The following is a 13,231-nucleotide window of genomic DNA, read 5'->3' as shown; positions in this document are numbered from 1 at the left end:
GACAGCAGTTTTATTGTGCTGCCTTCAGGCGCCTTTTACAAGCAGTAAAACCTCTAAAACCTGAAAAACATGACCGATTTCTTTAAAAAAATTAAAATTAAAATAAAAAACTTGGGGGAAAAGTATAATGAGCAGCTTGGCATGAGGTGCAAGAAACCAAGAAAAGATGAAAAAGAACCTGAAAATCTGTTGTTGTTTTTAGAAGTCTATTAAAAATAGCAGAAATATTTAGAAAATATAATAATTATATTTACATGTTTAAAATTATGTCACAGAAATATGTACACTTGTTTGTATATTTATATATATATACATTTCTGCTTTTTTCCAGTCGTTCCTTTTTATTTTATTCTTGTTTTTTTATCTTTTTTGTGCTGATTTTCAGTTGGTTTTTTTTGGTCAAATTTCTCGATCATTTTGATTAATTTCTTATCAGGTTGCTCCTTGCATTCTCGCCATTGTTTTTTGTTGAAGCACTATGTTCAGGTTTTAAAGGGTTAATGGAGGACAGGCTGAAGACACGAAAACTTTATAACTGAACAGTTTTTGACTCACGTTTATTTTCGCCTGCAGATAAAGAAACGTTTCACCAAAAACCAACACGGACAGAAATCTGAGTTTGCTTCAGTCCTTCAGAGCGGGTCTCGTTGTTTGTTTGTGTGTTTGTTTGTTTGTTTGTGAGTCTCGTGTGATGTTTGAGTCGTGTTGTTGCCTCACGCTGACCGAAGCTCCTCCTGCTCCTCTACGATGGCCTGCAGAGCCTCCAGTCCCTCCACAGACACCGTCAGACTGCCCACCACCTCGCTGCTGTCCTCCACGTCCAACACTGCAGACACACACACACACACACACACACACACAAATGTACACTTAAAAATTACCAAAAATAATTCAAAGAAAAGGAAAATGCCACATTTTTACAGAAAGAGGGCACCTCTCCTTAAAAACCTGCACAAACATTTCAAAGAAAAAAATGTTTGAGGAACTCCAAATATTAAAAAAAAAAAAGAAAAAGTGCCAAAAAATTAAAGAGAAAAAGCTAACATCAAGGACAGAAATAAAATTGTGAAAACTTTTTATGGAAAAAAAGAAATTGAATGTCTTTGCCAAAATGTTTAAGAAAAGACCAAAAAATTTTACAGAAAAAAAGCTAAATTTCTCCTTGAAAAAATGGCCAAAATTTTCAAAGAAAAAAAAAATTCACAGTAAAAAAAGAAGCCAAATTTTTTTTCTATAAAAAATGGCCCCCCAAAAAAGTGCCAGAATTTTTTCAAGAGTTAAAGATGCTTTTTTTTTTTTTTTTATACAAATGGTGAAAACAATGAGGTCCAGGAGCTCGTTAAGCTCCGATCAGACGAGATCAGATAACCGAGACGATCAATGACTGTTACTGATGATGATGACGTGATGTCATTGTTATTGTTTACAAACAGCTGCTGATACGTATGTTATCTGTCACACTAGAGGCCCACACCTAACATACTCTGTGTGTGCGCGTGTGTGTGTGTGTGTGTGTGTGTGTGTGTGTGTGTGCAGACCGTTCAGGCTGGTCTCCGTCAGGTCTCGTTTTTTCTCCAGGATTTCGGGGATCCTGAGGAAGGCCACGCCCACGTCCTCACACTCCCTCTCCTGCTCTTCTTCCTCCGGAGGCTCGCTCACCACCGTGAACCGGATCCTGTCAAAAAATCAACCCAAAAATCAATCAAATCCTCAATTTAATTTTGGCTGCACATGAATGTCCTGAAATTGGCTTGATTTTTTCAGCACCTTAAAAAAAAGACCCCAAAATAATTAGCAAGAAATTAGTAAAAAACTTACGAGAAAATTACCTGAAATTGGCCAAACAAAAAGAAAAAGAAAAGCAATAGAACAAAAACATAAAATGACCTGAAAAAAGTGCTAAAATAAAATAAAATAATGAATATAAGTAATTATAATTTCTCATAATTACAGCAATTAGAAATACATTTTTTGGGTGTTTTTCCATAGTTATTTAAAAATGTACTAATGATTTTCCTTAACTAAAATTAGCTAGAAAACTTTTAAACTATTTTTAAAGGTAATTTTCTTGTCACCTTTTACTTTTTTTTCTGCAGCTTGCAAGACTTTTTTTTTTTTTAATGTTTTGGTAATGTTCTTTTTCTTTTACAGTTTTTGGTTATTTCTTTTTGTTTTAGTTTTCTTCTGTTGTAAAACCACAGAAAACACAAACTGCATCATTTCCTGTGCAGCAGGAAATGAGCCCCTCTCTGCAGACGTTCAGAGAAACGAAGAGTTACTTTGGCGTAAGAAACTTGAGTCACTGGAGCTTCTGAACTTCAAAATGAACTTCTTGTTTGCAGAAATAAATAATACATGATCTCATTATAAGATGAGTTCAGGCTGCTGAGTCATGTTTCATGTTTCTGAAACAAGGAAAAACTCACCGCTCCATCTGAGGGTTTCGACCCTGCAGGACGCCCCTCAGCAGCCGCCGCCGCGCCGCGTTCTTCTCTGCGTCCACAGGAACCACTGCAGCACAACATACAGGTCACACATTAAAAACACACACACAAAAAAAACCCCAATGAAAACACAATAACAACATATAAAAAAACACTACAAAAATTTAAAAAAAAAACATTTAAAAAAACAATACAATTTTTATATAGAAACACAATAAAAACACTGAAATTACAACACAAACAAACAAAAACACTAAAAATATGAATTTAATAAAAAGAAATTTAAAAAACACTACAAAAAAATACACAAAAAACCCAATCACAATGGATTAAAGAAAAACACTAAAAACACAGTTAAAACATTGAAAAACCACAATAAAATCAATACAAACAAATTAAGAAATACTAAAAACAAATCTAAAAAAAAGACTAAAACCACAATAACAAAAAAAATTATATTCAACAGGGTTGATACACATTTTCACATTTTTTAACTTCAGGTAAATTGAAGCACATTGTGCTGATAATAGGCCAACCTCTCCTGACTGCAGGACTCTGACTTCAGCTTCTGTCAAACTTCTGTGCTGTTAATCATTTTACTCAGGAATTAAAAACTGTTGAGTCGGCCTACTTCTCCTATAGCTGCCAACAGCCTGCCGACATTCACAGTTAGAGAAAGGCTGAAAATAAGCTCATGTGCTTGTGGCCCCGGGCCCCCAAAACATTACATCTGCCCCTGGTAATAATAATGAGAGCTCAGCAAAGCGGCTGGATGAGACACAGAGCGATGCGTCCTGCTGTTTCTAAATAATTCATCCAAAGTCTGATTACACCTGAAATGCTGTGGCTGTCAAACACTCAGCTGTTCGACAGTCAAAGTCCTTCACTGCGTTTGGTTCTCCGCGGTACTATTCTTATTATCATTGGCTGTTCGTGTTGTCTGTCAGAAAATGGCTGGTATGAGTTCTATCCACATAATATCGACTACGTCTCATATTTCAATCGAGGAAAAGTTAGATCGCGATTGATTTCGTTATCGTTTTATTGCCCAGCCCTATATATATTATATATTTTCAAACGCCTTGTAAACAGCTCAGAGGGAATATTGTTATTTTCGGAATAAGAGCAGAGAACAAAACATCTGTGTATGTATACACGATTTTTTCATCGGTGTGATGTCGCAGCCCGACGTGCAGGTAGACTCAGGGCAGCCTCTCACCTTTGCTGTAGTTGTAGTTGATGCTCTTGCCCTGGGGGGGTTTGGGGAGGGACAGGGGGGTCTCCTCTGTGGGCAGGTCCAGCAGAGAGTACTCCACAAACAGACGCACCACGCTGTCGTCCCGGGACACCCGAGACTCCGGACGCAGACTCAGAGACACCACCTCCACCCGAACCCGCTCCGCCGGCTGAGGACCAACACATGGAGGTCAGTTTATACCAGTGATGCTCAACTTGCGGCCCGCGGGCCAAATGTGGCCCCCCAACCATTTTCTAACTCACAGTAAAAATAAAGTGATTGACTCTGTGAACAGTTTTTGTCCTTTTAGTCTCCATAACGTGTCAGAGACATAAAACAGCATCAAAATAGAGCTTGTTGATCAAAAAAAGAGCCAGAGGAGGATCCCCCACACCCCCGACAGAGGACACAGCTGAGACACTGATGTCCTAAAATACTAGAAATGTCCTGAAATTTTAGAAATCCTAAAAAAGTCCTAAAACCTTCAAAATGTCCTAAAATCCTACAAATGTCCTACAATCTTAGAAACTTCCTAAAATCCTAGAAATGTTCTAAAATTCTAGAAATGTCTTAAAATCCTACAAACATCCTTAATTCCTAGAAATGTACTAAATCCTACAAATGTCCTATAATTCTAGAAATTTCCTAAAATCTTTAAATGTCTAATGTCTAATGTCCTAGAAATGTCCTTAATAATCTTTGAATTGCCTAATATCCCAGAAATGTCCTAAAATCCTGGTGGTGGTTCTTTGACCCCCTCAAAAAATAAACAATAAAAATAACCCATTATTATTCAGACTTTTTTTCTTGCAAATTTGCTACATCAATCTGGGAAATTTTGAGTTTTTGTCCTCAGAATATTGTCCGCCATTTTTTTTTCTTTTTTTTAACTTTTTTAGACGAACAGCGGCTGTAATGAGCCGACAGTTTTCTGAGGTTACACAGGCCGAAGGATTAAGTCAGAGAAAAGCCGTTGGGTGGACGGACAATGTGTGAGTCACTACGGCAGACTGACTTCAGGTGGAAGTTTGTGGGGAAACGAGCTCGAGTCCGCAGGCGGAGGGAAAAATCGAAGTGGAGCTCAACAAAAACAAAACAGCCTGAAAGTGAAAACAAGAGTACAGCCGTGTTTTTGTTTTTTTTCTGATGCTCGGGTAAACACTGACCTTCCTCCCCGCGGTCGGCCCGTGAACGATGCAGTCATCGCTGTCGGACTGAGCGGATTCACTCTGATCCTCTGTGGCTGCTGCTGCTGAGGCCTCCTCAACATCTGCACACACACACACACACACACACACACACGAAAAAAACATACACACACATCAGAGACAAACACATTTTTTTCCTTTTCTTTTTTCAAAAAACTAAAAATGTATTATTATTTAATTTATTATTATTATCATCATTATTATTATGATTATTTTAACATGAAAGGCTTTTTTTTAGCCTTTTTTCAGGTAATTTTCTTTCAACTTTTAAAATATTTTTTTAATCGATTTCTTGCTCATTTTTGGGCGGTATCGTGTGAATTTGTCGTTGCCTTTTTTCCCATGTTTTTGAAAGAAATCAAACCAGTTTACTGTCTGAATAATATTAGCTATAAACACAGAAACAATAGGTCTAATAAAAGAAATAAACCTGATCGGGGAAGAATACAGAAACAGTTAAAAAAGAAGATAAAATACAGACCAAAATAGATGATTTTAAACAGACAAATTAAGATTAAAAATAGAATTTAAAATAGAAGAATCAAATGTACACGCATATGTGGATACGTGCAGGTATTACTGACTGCCCTCTTCTTAATTTACATTATTACTATTAACACAAATGTTGATAATGACTCAAAAACTTTTTGGCACAAATTTTCTCCACAGAGCAGCTTCCCCACATTAATCATTCAAATCCTAAAAGTCTACAGTTCATCTCCATTCGTTGATGTCGTCGCACTGCTAATAAAACTTTTTCACAGATTAACTGAATCTATTTCTGAACATGCCTTTATCATCCAAATATGTCCTATAAAATAGAATTTAATTTATAAGCAATTTGTCATATATACTACAACATAAAAATCTAGATGATTTGTCTTCTATAAAAAATATATACATACAAAGTACAAGGTAGATTTATTTTGTCATTTTTCTTAAACGTGGTTTAAGAGGAAATAAAATTAAAATTGACCGTAAATCCTGCTACATCAACATACAGACATACACATATATACATAAGTACACTAACACACACACATACATTTATACACATACATATACCTGTTTTCCTAACTGCAAAAATTAAATAAATAAATCATTATTAATAATAATAACCAAAACAACATCAATAATAATAATAAAAATTAATAAAATTTAAAAATGAACAACCGATACAATAACCACTGAATTTTAAAGCCCTTCTTCATCACTGTGCAGTGAAAACTTAAAAAGAATAAAAATAAATAAATAAAACATCTGCACACAAAACAGGAAGCAGATCAAACGCTGCAACACCAGAAGAAGACTGAGGACAGAGCGTCTCTTTAAAAAAATGTTTTCTGCTGTTTGCTGAGACGCTGAGTGAGACGTCGGCCGTCTCTCGGAGGACGGCGGTTAACATTTATGAGGTTTGCTCACAGACTGTCAGACACATCCAGTATTAATGTCGGCTCCGCTCAGGAAAACAAAAACATTTGCAGCTTTAAGTCGGACAGAGCTGTGGGAGTCTGTGCTGACCCTCGATTTAAAACAACGCCTGTTTCCTTACCTCTGCGTGTAAATCCAAATATATCTCTCACACACACACACACACACCAGCATGCATTATTGAGCAGGATTATCTTCAGCTTATTAAACCCGGCAGGATTCAGCTCCAGTAAACAATCAATCTCACACTGATCCCGCTCATCGGGGTCGCTCACCTCGCAGGATCTCCTCGGAGATTTCAGAGTCGTCGGAGAAGGACTGCGAGCTGGCCGGGACCTGCTGACCTTCAGACACGTGAGACGACTCCTCTTCATCGTCGTCCTGAGCGGCGCTTCGAGCAGCCGCTTCTGACTCCACCTGCAAACACACACACACAAACACACACACACACACACACACACACACACACACACACACACACACACACACACACAGACACACACACACACACACACACACACACACACACACACACACACACAGACACACACACACACACACACACACACACAGACAGACACACACACAGACACAGACACAGACAGACACACACACACACACACACACACACACACACACACACACACACACACACACACACACAACAGCACCTGTGATCATTCAGACGTCGATATTCTCCCGCAGAGTGAGAGTCGGACGGATTGAATTATTTGGGAATTGGAAATGACGGCAGCAGCTGAGCGGCTCAACAGCAGCACTGATGAAAAGTTTCAGGCTTCCTTTCTCCTCTTCCTCAATAAATACTGAAACTGACGCTGTTTGTGAGTCCAGATGGCGAAAACTTTTTCTCTCATTCACTTCACGAGGCTGTATGGCAATGACACTAAACTAAAAACCTGAGGGCCCAATGGGCCCCTGATAGGGCCCCTAGCGGCCCCCTAACCATTTTCTAATGTACAATAAAAATAAAGTGATGGACTCTGTGAATAGTTTTTGTCCTTTTAGTCTCCATAAGGTGTCAGAGACATAAAACAGCATCAACATAGAGCTTGTTGATAAAAGAAAGAGCCAGAGGAGGATCCCCCACACCCCCGACATAAATGTCTAATGTCCCACAATATTAGAAATGTCCTAAAATCATAGAAATGTCTTAAGATCCAAAAAATATCCTAAAACCTAGAAATGCCCTAAACACCCTGAAATGTCCTAAAATCCAGAAAATGTCCAAAAATCCAAGAAAAGAAAAAATCCAACTCCTACAACTTTCATGAAATCCTGGAAATGTCCTAAAATCCAGAAAACATGTTAATATTATGGACATGTCCTAAAATCCAGGAAACATTATGGAAATGTCCTTAAACCCTAGAAACAACCTAAAATTCTAGAAAATCCTTGAAAAGTCCTAAAATCCTACAAACGTGTAAAATTGTAGAAATTTCCTCTAATCCTAGAAACCAAAAAAAAAAACCTAGAAATGTCCTAAACTTGGCCTCCTGTAGCAAAAGTGACCCCAAATCAGAGCAGGGTGAGAGTGGCCCCGCTGTATGGAAGCACGAACCAGATCTGCAAATACATAAATTCAAAAACAAAAAAAAGACTGTAGAGCTGAGATTTGTAAATAAAAGCTGGATTCAAAGATATTACTGTTAGAATGACATTCAGAAATATTTTTATTTTCTGTAAATGAATTACATGTTTCCACAGATATCTTTATATGCGGATTGTGTTTGTGTATCTGCAGATGTGTTTTATATTTGCAAAAAAAGGTTTTTGGAGTTATTATTTTTTGTGGAAGACGTTTGACATTTACAGATTACACATTAACGCACAGTTATAGATCTGTTTACACAAATGATACTCAGACAAATCTGACTCCATAACGTCAGTGTCTGCAGATTCGTTTTATATTTGTAAAATAGTTCATCAAAAAACACTAAGTTCAGAAAAATGTGGTATTCACGTGAGCCACATCATATTCAGAGCAGCAGTGGAGTGTTGGTGTGCATGTAGAGGAACTCTGTGTTTTCACCTTTCCAGCAGGCGATGAAGTGTCTCTGCCGTCTGCAGGTGCAGAGACGCCTGCTGAGTCGCCGTCCTCATCCTGACACGAGAAAAGAACAGAAATACTCGGCTGGGTTATGATTTATGAGAGATAATAGCTGTTTCTGCAGGTTTGATGGTAAGACAGTTCCCGCAGAGACGTCACAATGACACAAATGTCCTCAGTAACTGGAGTTTAAGTCTCACCTGCTCAGGTGAAGCTGACGGATCTATGAACGTGACCTTTTTGGGCATCAGTCCGTCCCTCAGTTGTGTCTTCTGTCTGAGTTTCGGCAGCGGGGCCTGACAAGAGGACAACACTCAGATTCATGAATAAAGTTGTAGAAAACGCGTTTAAAGGTCGACACCAACGAAATTATTCACAGCACTGACACTCAACTTACAACCCGAGGGCCAAATCTGGCCCCTGATAGGGCCCCTGGTGGCTCCTCAACCATTCTCTACCGTACAGTAAAAATAAAGTGATTGACTCTGTGAACAGTTTTTGTCCTTTTAGTCTCCATAAGGTGTCAGAGACATAAAACAGCAGCAACATAGAGCTTGTTGATCAAAAAAAGAGTCAGAGGAGGATCCCCCACACCCCCGACAGAGGATACAGCTGAGACACTGATGTCCTAAAATACTAGAAATGTCCTGAAATCCTAGAAAATGTCCTACAATCCTAAAACAGGCCTACAATCACAGACATGTCCTAAAATCCATGATATGTAGTAAAATCTGAGAAATGTGCTAAATGTCCTAAAACACTAAAAATGAGCTAAAATCCAAAAATGCCCTTAAATCCTAAAATTGACGATAAATCTTACAATTGTCCTAAAACCCAAGAATTGTCTTGAAGTCCTAGAAATGTGCTAAAGTTCTAAAAATGTCCTAAAGTCCTACAAATGTTTTAAAATCCTAGACACTCCCTAAATGCAAAAAATGTCCTAAAAACCCAGAAATCCTTGAAATTCGCTAAAATCTTAGAAACGTCCTAAAATCCTTGAAACATCCGAAAATACTAGAAATGTCCTACAATCACGCAATCGTTCTAAAATCCTAGAGACTTCAGAGAAGTATCCCTGATGCAGAGAGCCTAAAATGTCTTTGCACTGTTGAAACTTATTTATTTATCTGTTGACCTTCGAGGCAGAGACCTCGGGCTGATGCGGACGGTGTTTGTCTTCCTCCTGCGGCGTCTTGTCCCCATGTTTGTCTGTCCTCTCGTCGTCCTCATCTCTGTGCCCGTCTGTCCGCTCACGTCCTGTCTCTGTTGGACTGAACTCGTCCACAGTCATGATGGAGCCTGATGGAGCGGCGTACGGGAACCTCCACCTCAGCGAAAGCTCGATGTGTCCGGCGGGGAGTCCGGAGGGATCGGTCAGCGCAAACACACCTGAGGGATCAGAAGACAGAGGACGGTCTTTGTTAAATCACAGAAAAAAACACCGAATAAAAACAAACTGGGCACGCAGGATAATATCAACATCATCGGCAGATATCAACTTTAAAACAAAACATCGGAACCAGCCCACATCTCTGCTGATATCACAAACGCAGAAAACATCAGCCCTCAGTTGAAGCATTTTTAGGGGTCGACAGATTATTGTCCGACCCGATAATCGGGGCTGATATTTGGCATTTCGCTGATTATCTGTATCGGCGTTTTATTTTAATGATCGCTGACAAAATTCAAATGCAAAGAAAGTGTCAGCATGGGGGGACTTTCACTTTGTAAAACCGCAGGGAGCAATTTTATTCTTTATTTCAATTTTCACTTAAATTCATCAAAAAGAACATGTGAACTTGCTGTATTCGATGTTGAAAATTTCAGTTTTGATTAAATATTTTCGAAAGACATTTAAACAAAGTTTTGTTATATTCCAAATTCTAAATATTGACAAAGATTTTCATTTTTTTTGTAAATGCATTTATTTTACTGTACATGCATTTATTTTATTGTACATGCATTTATTGTAAATCAGTTCCAAATATCAGTTATTGCTCTAATTAACTATTAATAATTTGTATCGGCCCTGAAAAAAAACAATATGGTCGACCGCTCATGTTTTTCTTATTTTTCACAATGAATGAATATTAAACACAGTGAAAAGCATTAAATGTCTCCATCTGCTGGTGGGCCATCACAATAAGAGGCTGCAGAATATGATGTTGATTGACAGAAAAGACTTGATCATCATTAAAATTACATTTGAAAAAAATTCAAATATCGATATCCAGTAAAAAATTGTTTTTATATGATCAGATATCAGCAAAAAGAATCCGGCTGCTGTATGAAAGCTGAATTGTCCGACTGTGGGAGACGCTCACATCTCCGTTTTTCACACTTTTAAGACTCTTATTTTATTTTATTTCTATTTTTCAAACTGTATCATTCGTCGTTTAAATCGTTCTTGTTCAGGCTTCGTGGACAGTTCAGCCCAAGATATCAGAACTCAGGGTTCCCACACATTTTTACCCATGAATCCTTAAAACTTTTCCGTAACATTTTCATAAATATTTAGCCCTTTAGGGCCTGCTTTAATATCACACACACCCGAATCGCTCTGCGCACAAATGCGCTTTTTAAAATCAAGCTTTAAAAAAAATTATGTATTTATATTTTCTTCTTTAATTGAGTTAAATCTTTTTAACCAAAATCAGTCCTAATTATTTATATCAAATACTCATTAATTTTCTGAATTTTAACCCTTTAAATGCCAGGTACACACACACACACACACACACACACACACACACACACACACACACACACGTGTGTAGTCTTTGTTAACCATGTTTTGTATGTTATAAGTTTGTATTTATTGGTTTATTTAACTTAAAAAGTGCTTCAATTTAAAAAAAAAAAAAACTAAGCGAGTATCTACTGCGAGCATCTCATGCTGTCAGGAGCCCCCCCCCCTCGCAGAGTGACACGGACCCCGTTGACCCTCACCAGTGACGCGCTGGTCCTGGACCAGTGACCGCAGAGGCACTCGGGCCTTCCCCACGTACGTGTCCATCTGCTCCTCTTTGTAGTCGAACACGTAGAACTGAAGCAGCTCAGACTTAAGGTACTCGTCCAGACCCGCGTCCATCGCCACGCAGTAGGACTTGAGGTCGTTGATTTGGGGGTCGCAGCAGTCGTGGACGGTGGCGGTCGGGTGGTCGGGGAAGTCAAAGAACTTGTAGACCACGTAGGGGCTCGGCTGCTGGGAGTCTCTGGACTTCTTCAGGTCTCTGCAGCGTCCAACTGTGACGGAGAGCTCGTTCCAGCCGCCGCCGCCAGTGCCGCCGCCGGGAGGCTGCATCTGAGGGGACACAACCAGAGGTGACATCATTCAGTTGTTGATCCAAAAAAGAGCCAGAGGAGGATCCCCCACACCCCCGACAGAGGACACAGCTGAGACACTGATGTCCTAAAATACTAGAAATGTCCTGAAATCCTAGAAAATGTCCTACAATCCTAAAACAGGCCTACAATCCCTAAAATGTAGTAAAATCTAAGAAATGTCCTAAAATCCAAAAATCGTCTTAAAATCTTAGAATAATCCTAAAATCATCCCAAAATTCTAGAAACGTCCTAAAAAACAGAAATGTCCCCAAATCCAGAATATGTCCTTAAAACTGAAAAACACCCTATCGTCCTAAACCCACAGAAATGTCCTAAAATACCAGAAATGTCCTAAAACCGTAGGAACCTTAAATAGTAAAAATGTCTCAAAATCCTTAATACTCCTAAAATCTGAGAAACCTCCTAAAATTCTAGAAATCTCCTAAAATGCTACTTGTCCAAAAATACCAGAAATGTCTTTAAAATCCTGCCTTTTTGCAAAGTGCCCCTCAATCTCAGCAGGTTAAGCGTCCCCATGAAGGTTCTGATTCACAGAAAAGTTTTTCGGAGATTGTGCCTCCTGAAGCTGACAGGAAGTGGTCGTCCAGAGAGACGAGGTCTCGCTCTGCTGGAGCTGCTGGACTACAGAAACTCTGACGCTGGCAAATGAACCCAGACTGTAAAGTCCAGCGTCCTCTGTCTATCTGATGGTACCTGCTCATCCTGGATGAAGCCCGCAGCCTTCAACTTGTCTCCGTAGAGACGGACGGTCTCCATCATCGGGACCCTCAGCCTTAGCCAGTAATCCACGGAGCCGAAGGACCGAGTCTCCTCGCTGAAACCTGACGGACAGAGAGACAGGCTTAAATCACAGCTGCTGAGGGATAATAATAATAATAAAGTATGTTTAAATACTCTGCCGTCAGTCTGATAGAAAAAAATAAGAAAACATTGGTGCATAAGAATCTTGGCAAAGATAAGTGGGTTTTAAAATTTTCGACTTAAGAACAGTTAGTGAATGAGGCCCAGACTGTTTTCTCCAGCTTCTTTTCCAGCTTCCTGTCCAGCTTCCTCTCCAGCTTCCTCTCCAGCTTCCTCTCCAGCTTCCTCTCCAGCTGCCTCCCCAGCTTCCTCTCCAGCTGCCTCCCCAGCTGCCTCCCCAGAAGCCTCTCCAGCTTCCTCCCCAGAAGCCTCTCCAGAAGCCTGTCCAGCTTCCTGTCCAGCTTCCTCTCCAGCTTCCTCTCCAGCTGCCTCCCCAGCTTCCTCCCCAGCAGCCTCTCCAGCTTCCTCTCCAGCTTCCTCTCCAGCTGCCTCCCCAGCTTCCTCTCCAGCTGCCTCCCCAGCTTCCTCCCCAGCAGCCTCTCCAGCTTCCTCCCCAGCTGCCTCCCCAGCTTCCTGTCCAGCTTCTTCTCCAGCTTCCTCTCCAGCTGCCTCCCCAGCTTCCTCCCCAGCTGCCTCTCCAGCTTCCTCCCCAGCTCCCTCCCCAGCTTCCTCCCCAGAAGCCTCTCCAGCTTCC

At 39.9% G+C, this 13,231-nt stretch overlaps 1 protein-coding gene across 5 annotated transcripts in view; it reads right to left on the bottom strand.

The window, feature by feature from the left end:
- The window catches only part of rpgrip1l (RPGRIP1 like), a 31,981-nt gene that overhangs the window by 4,264 nt on the left and 14,486 nt on the right, over positions 1-13,231 (bottom strand). For 3 of the 5 annotated variants that reach the window (XR_015776915.1, XM_088079547.1, XM_088079550.1), the window contains exons 17-27: positions 12,430-12,557; positions 11,338-11,692; positions 9,524-9,777; positions 8,589-8,684; positions 8,371-8,442; positions 6,596-6,737; positions 4,848-4,951; positions 3,664-3,850; positions 2,427-2,511; positions 1,539-1,675; positions 724-826 (exon numbers count right to left, since the gene is read on the bottom strand). Coding sequence is in view for 4 of the 5 variants with exons in the window: in XM_088079547.1 (XP_087935673.1) it covers positions 724-826; positions 1,539-1,675; positions 2,427-2,511; positions 3,664-3,850; positions 4,848-4,951; positions 6,596-6,737; positions 8,371-8,442; positions 8,589-8,684; positions 9,524-9,777; positions 11,338-11,692; positions 12,430-12,557 (1,663 nt within the window). In the remaining variant the exon portion in view is untranslated. Of the gene's footprint in view, positions 827-1,538; positions 1,676-2,426; positions 2,512-3,663; positions 3,851-4,847; positions 4,952-6,595; positions 6,738-8,370; positions 8,443-8,588; positions 8,685-9,523; positions 9,778-11,337; positions 11,693-12,429; positions 12,558-13,231 lie in introns of all 5 variants that reach the window. The other 2 variants (XM_088079548.1, XM_088079549.1) reach the window with 2 other exon arrangements.

Source organism: Plectropomus leopardus, chromosome 7 (assembly GCF_026936395.1).
Source record: "Plectropomus leopardus strain MGB_pleo_1.0 chromosome 7, ASM2693639v1, whole genome shotgun sequence".
Taxonomy (NCBI): Eukaryota; Metazoa; Chordata; class Actinopteri; order Perciformes; family Serranidae; genus Plectropomus; species Plectropomus leopardus.
The sequence above is the reverse complement of the archived record's forward strand: the minus strand, read 5'-3'. Positions and strand labels throughout refer to the sequence as shown.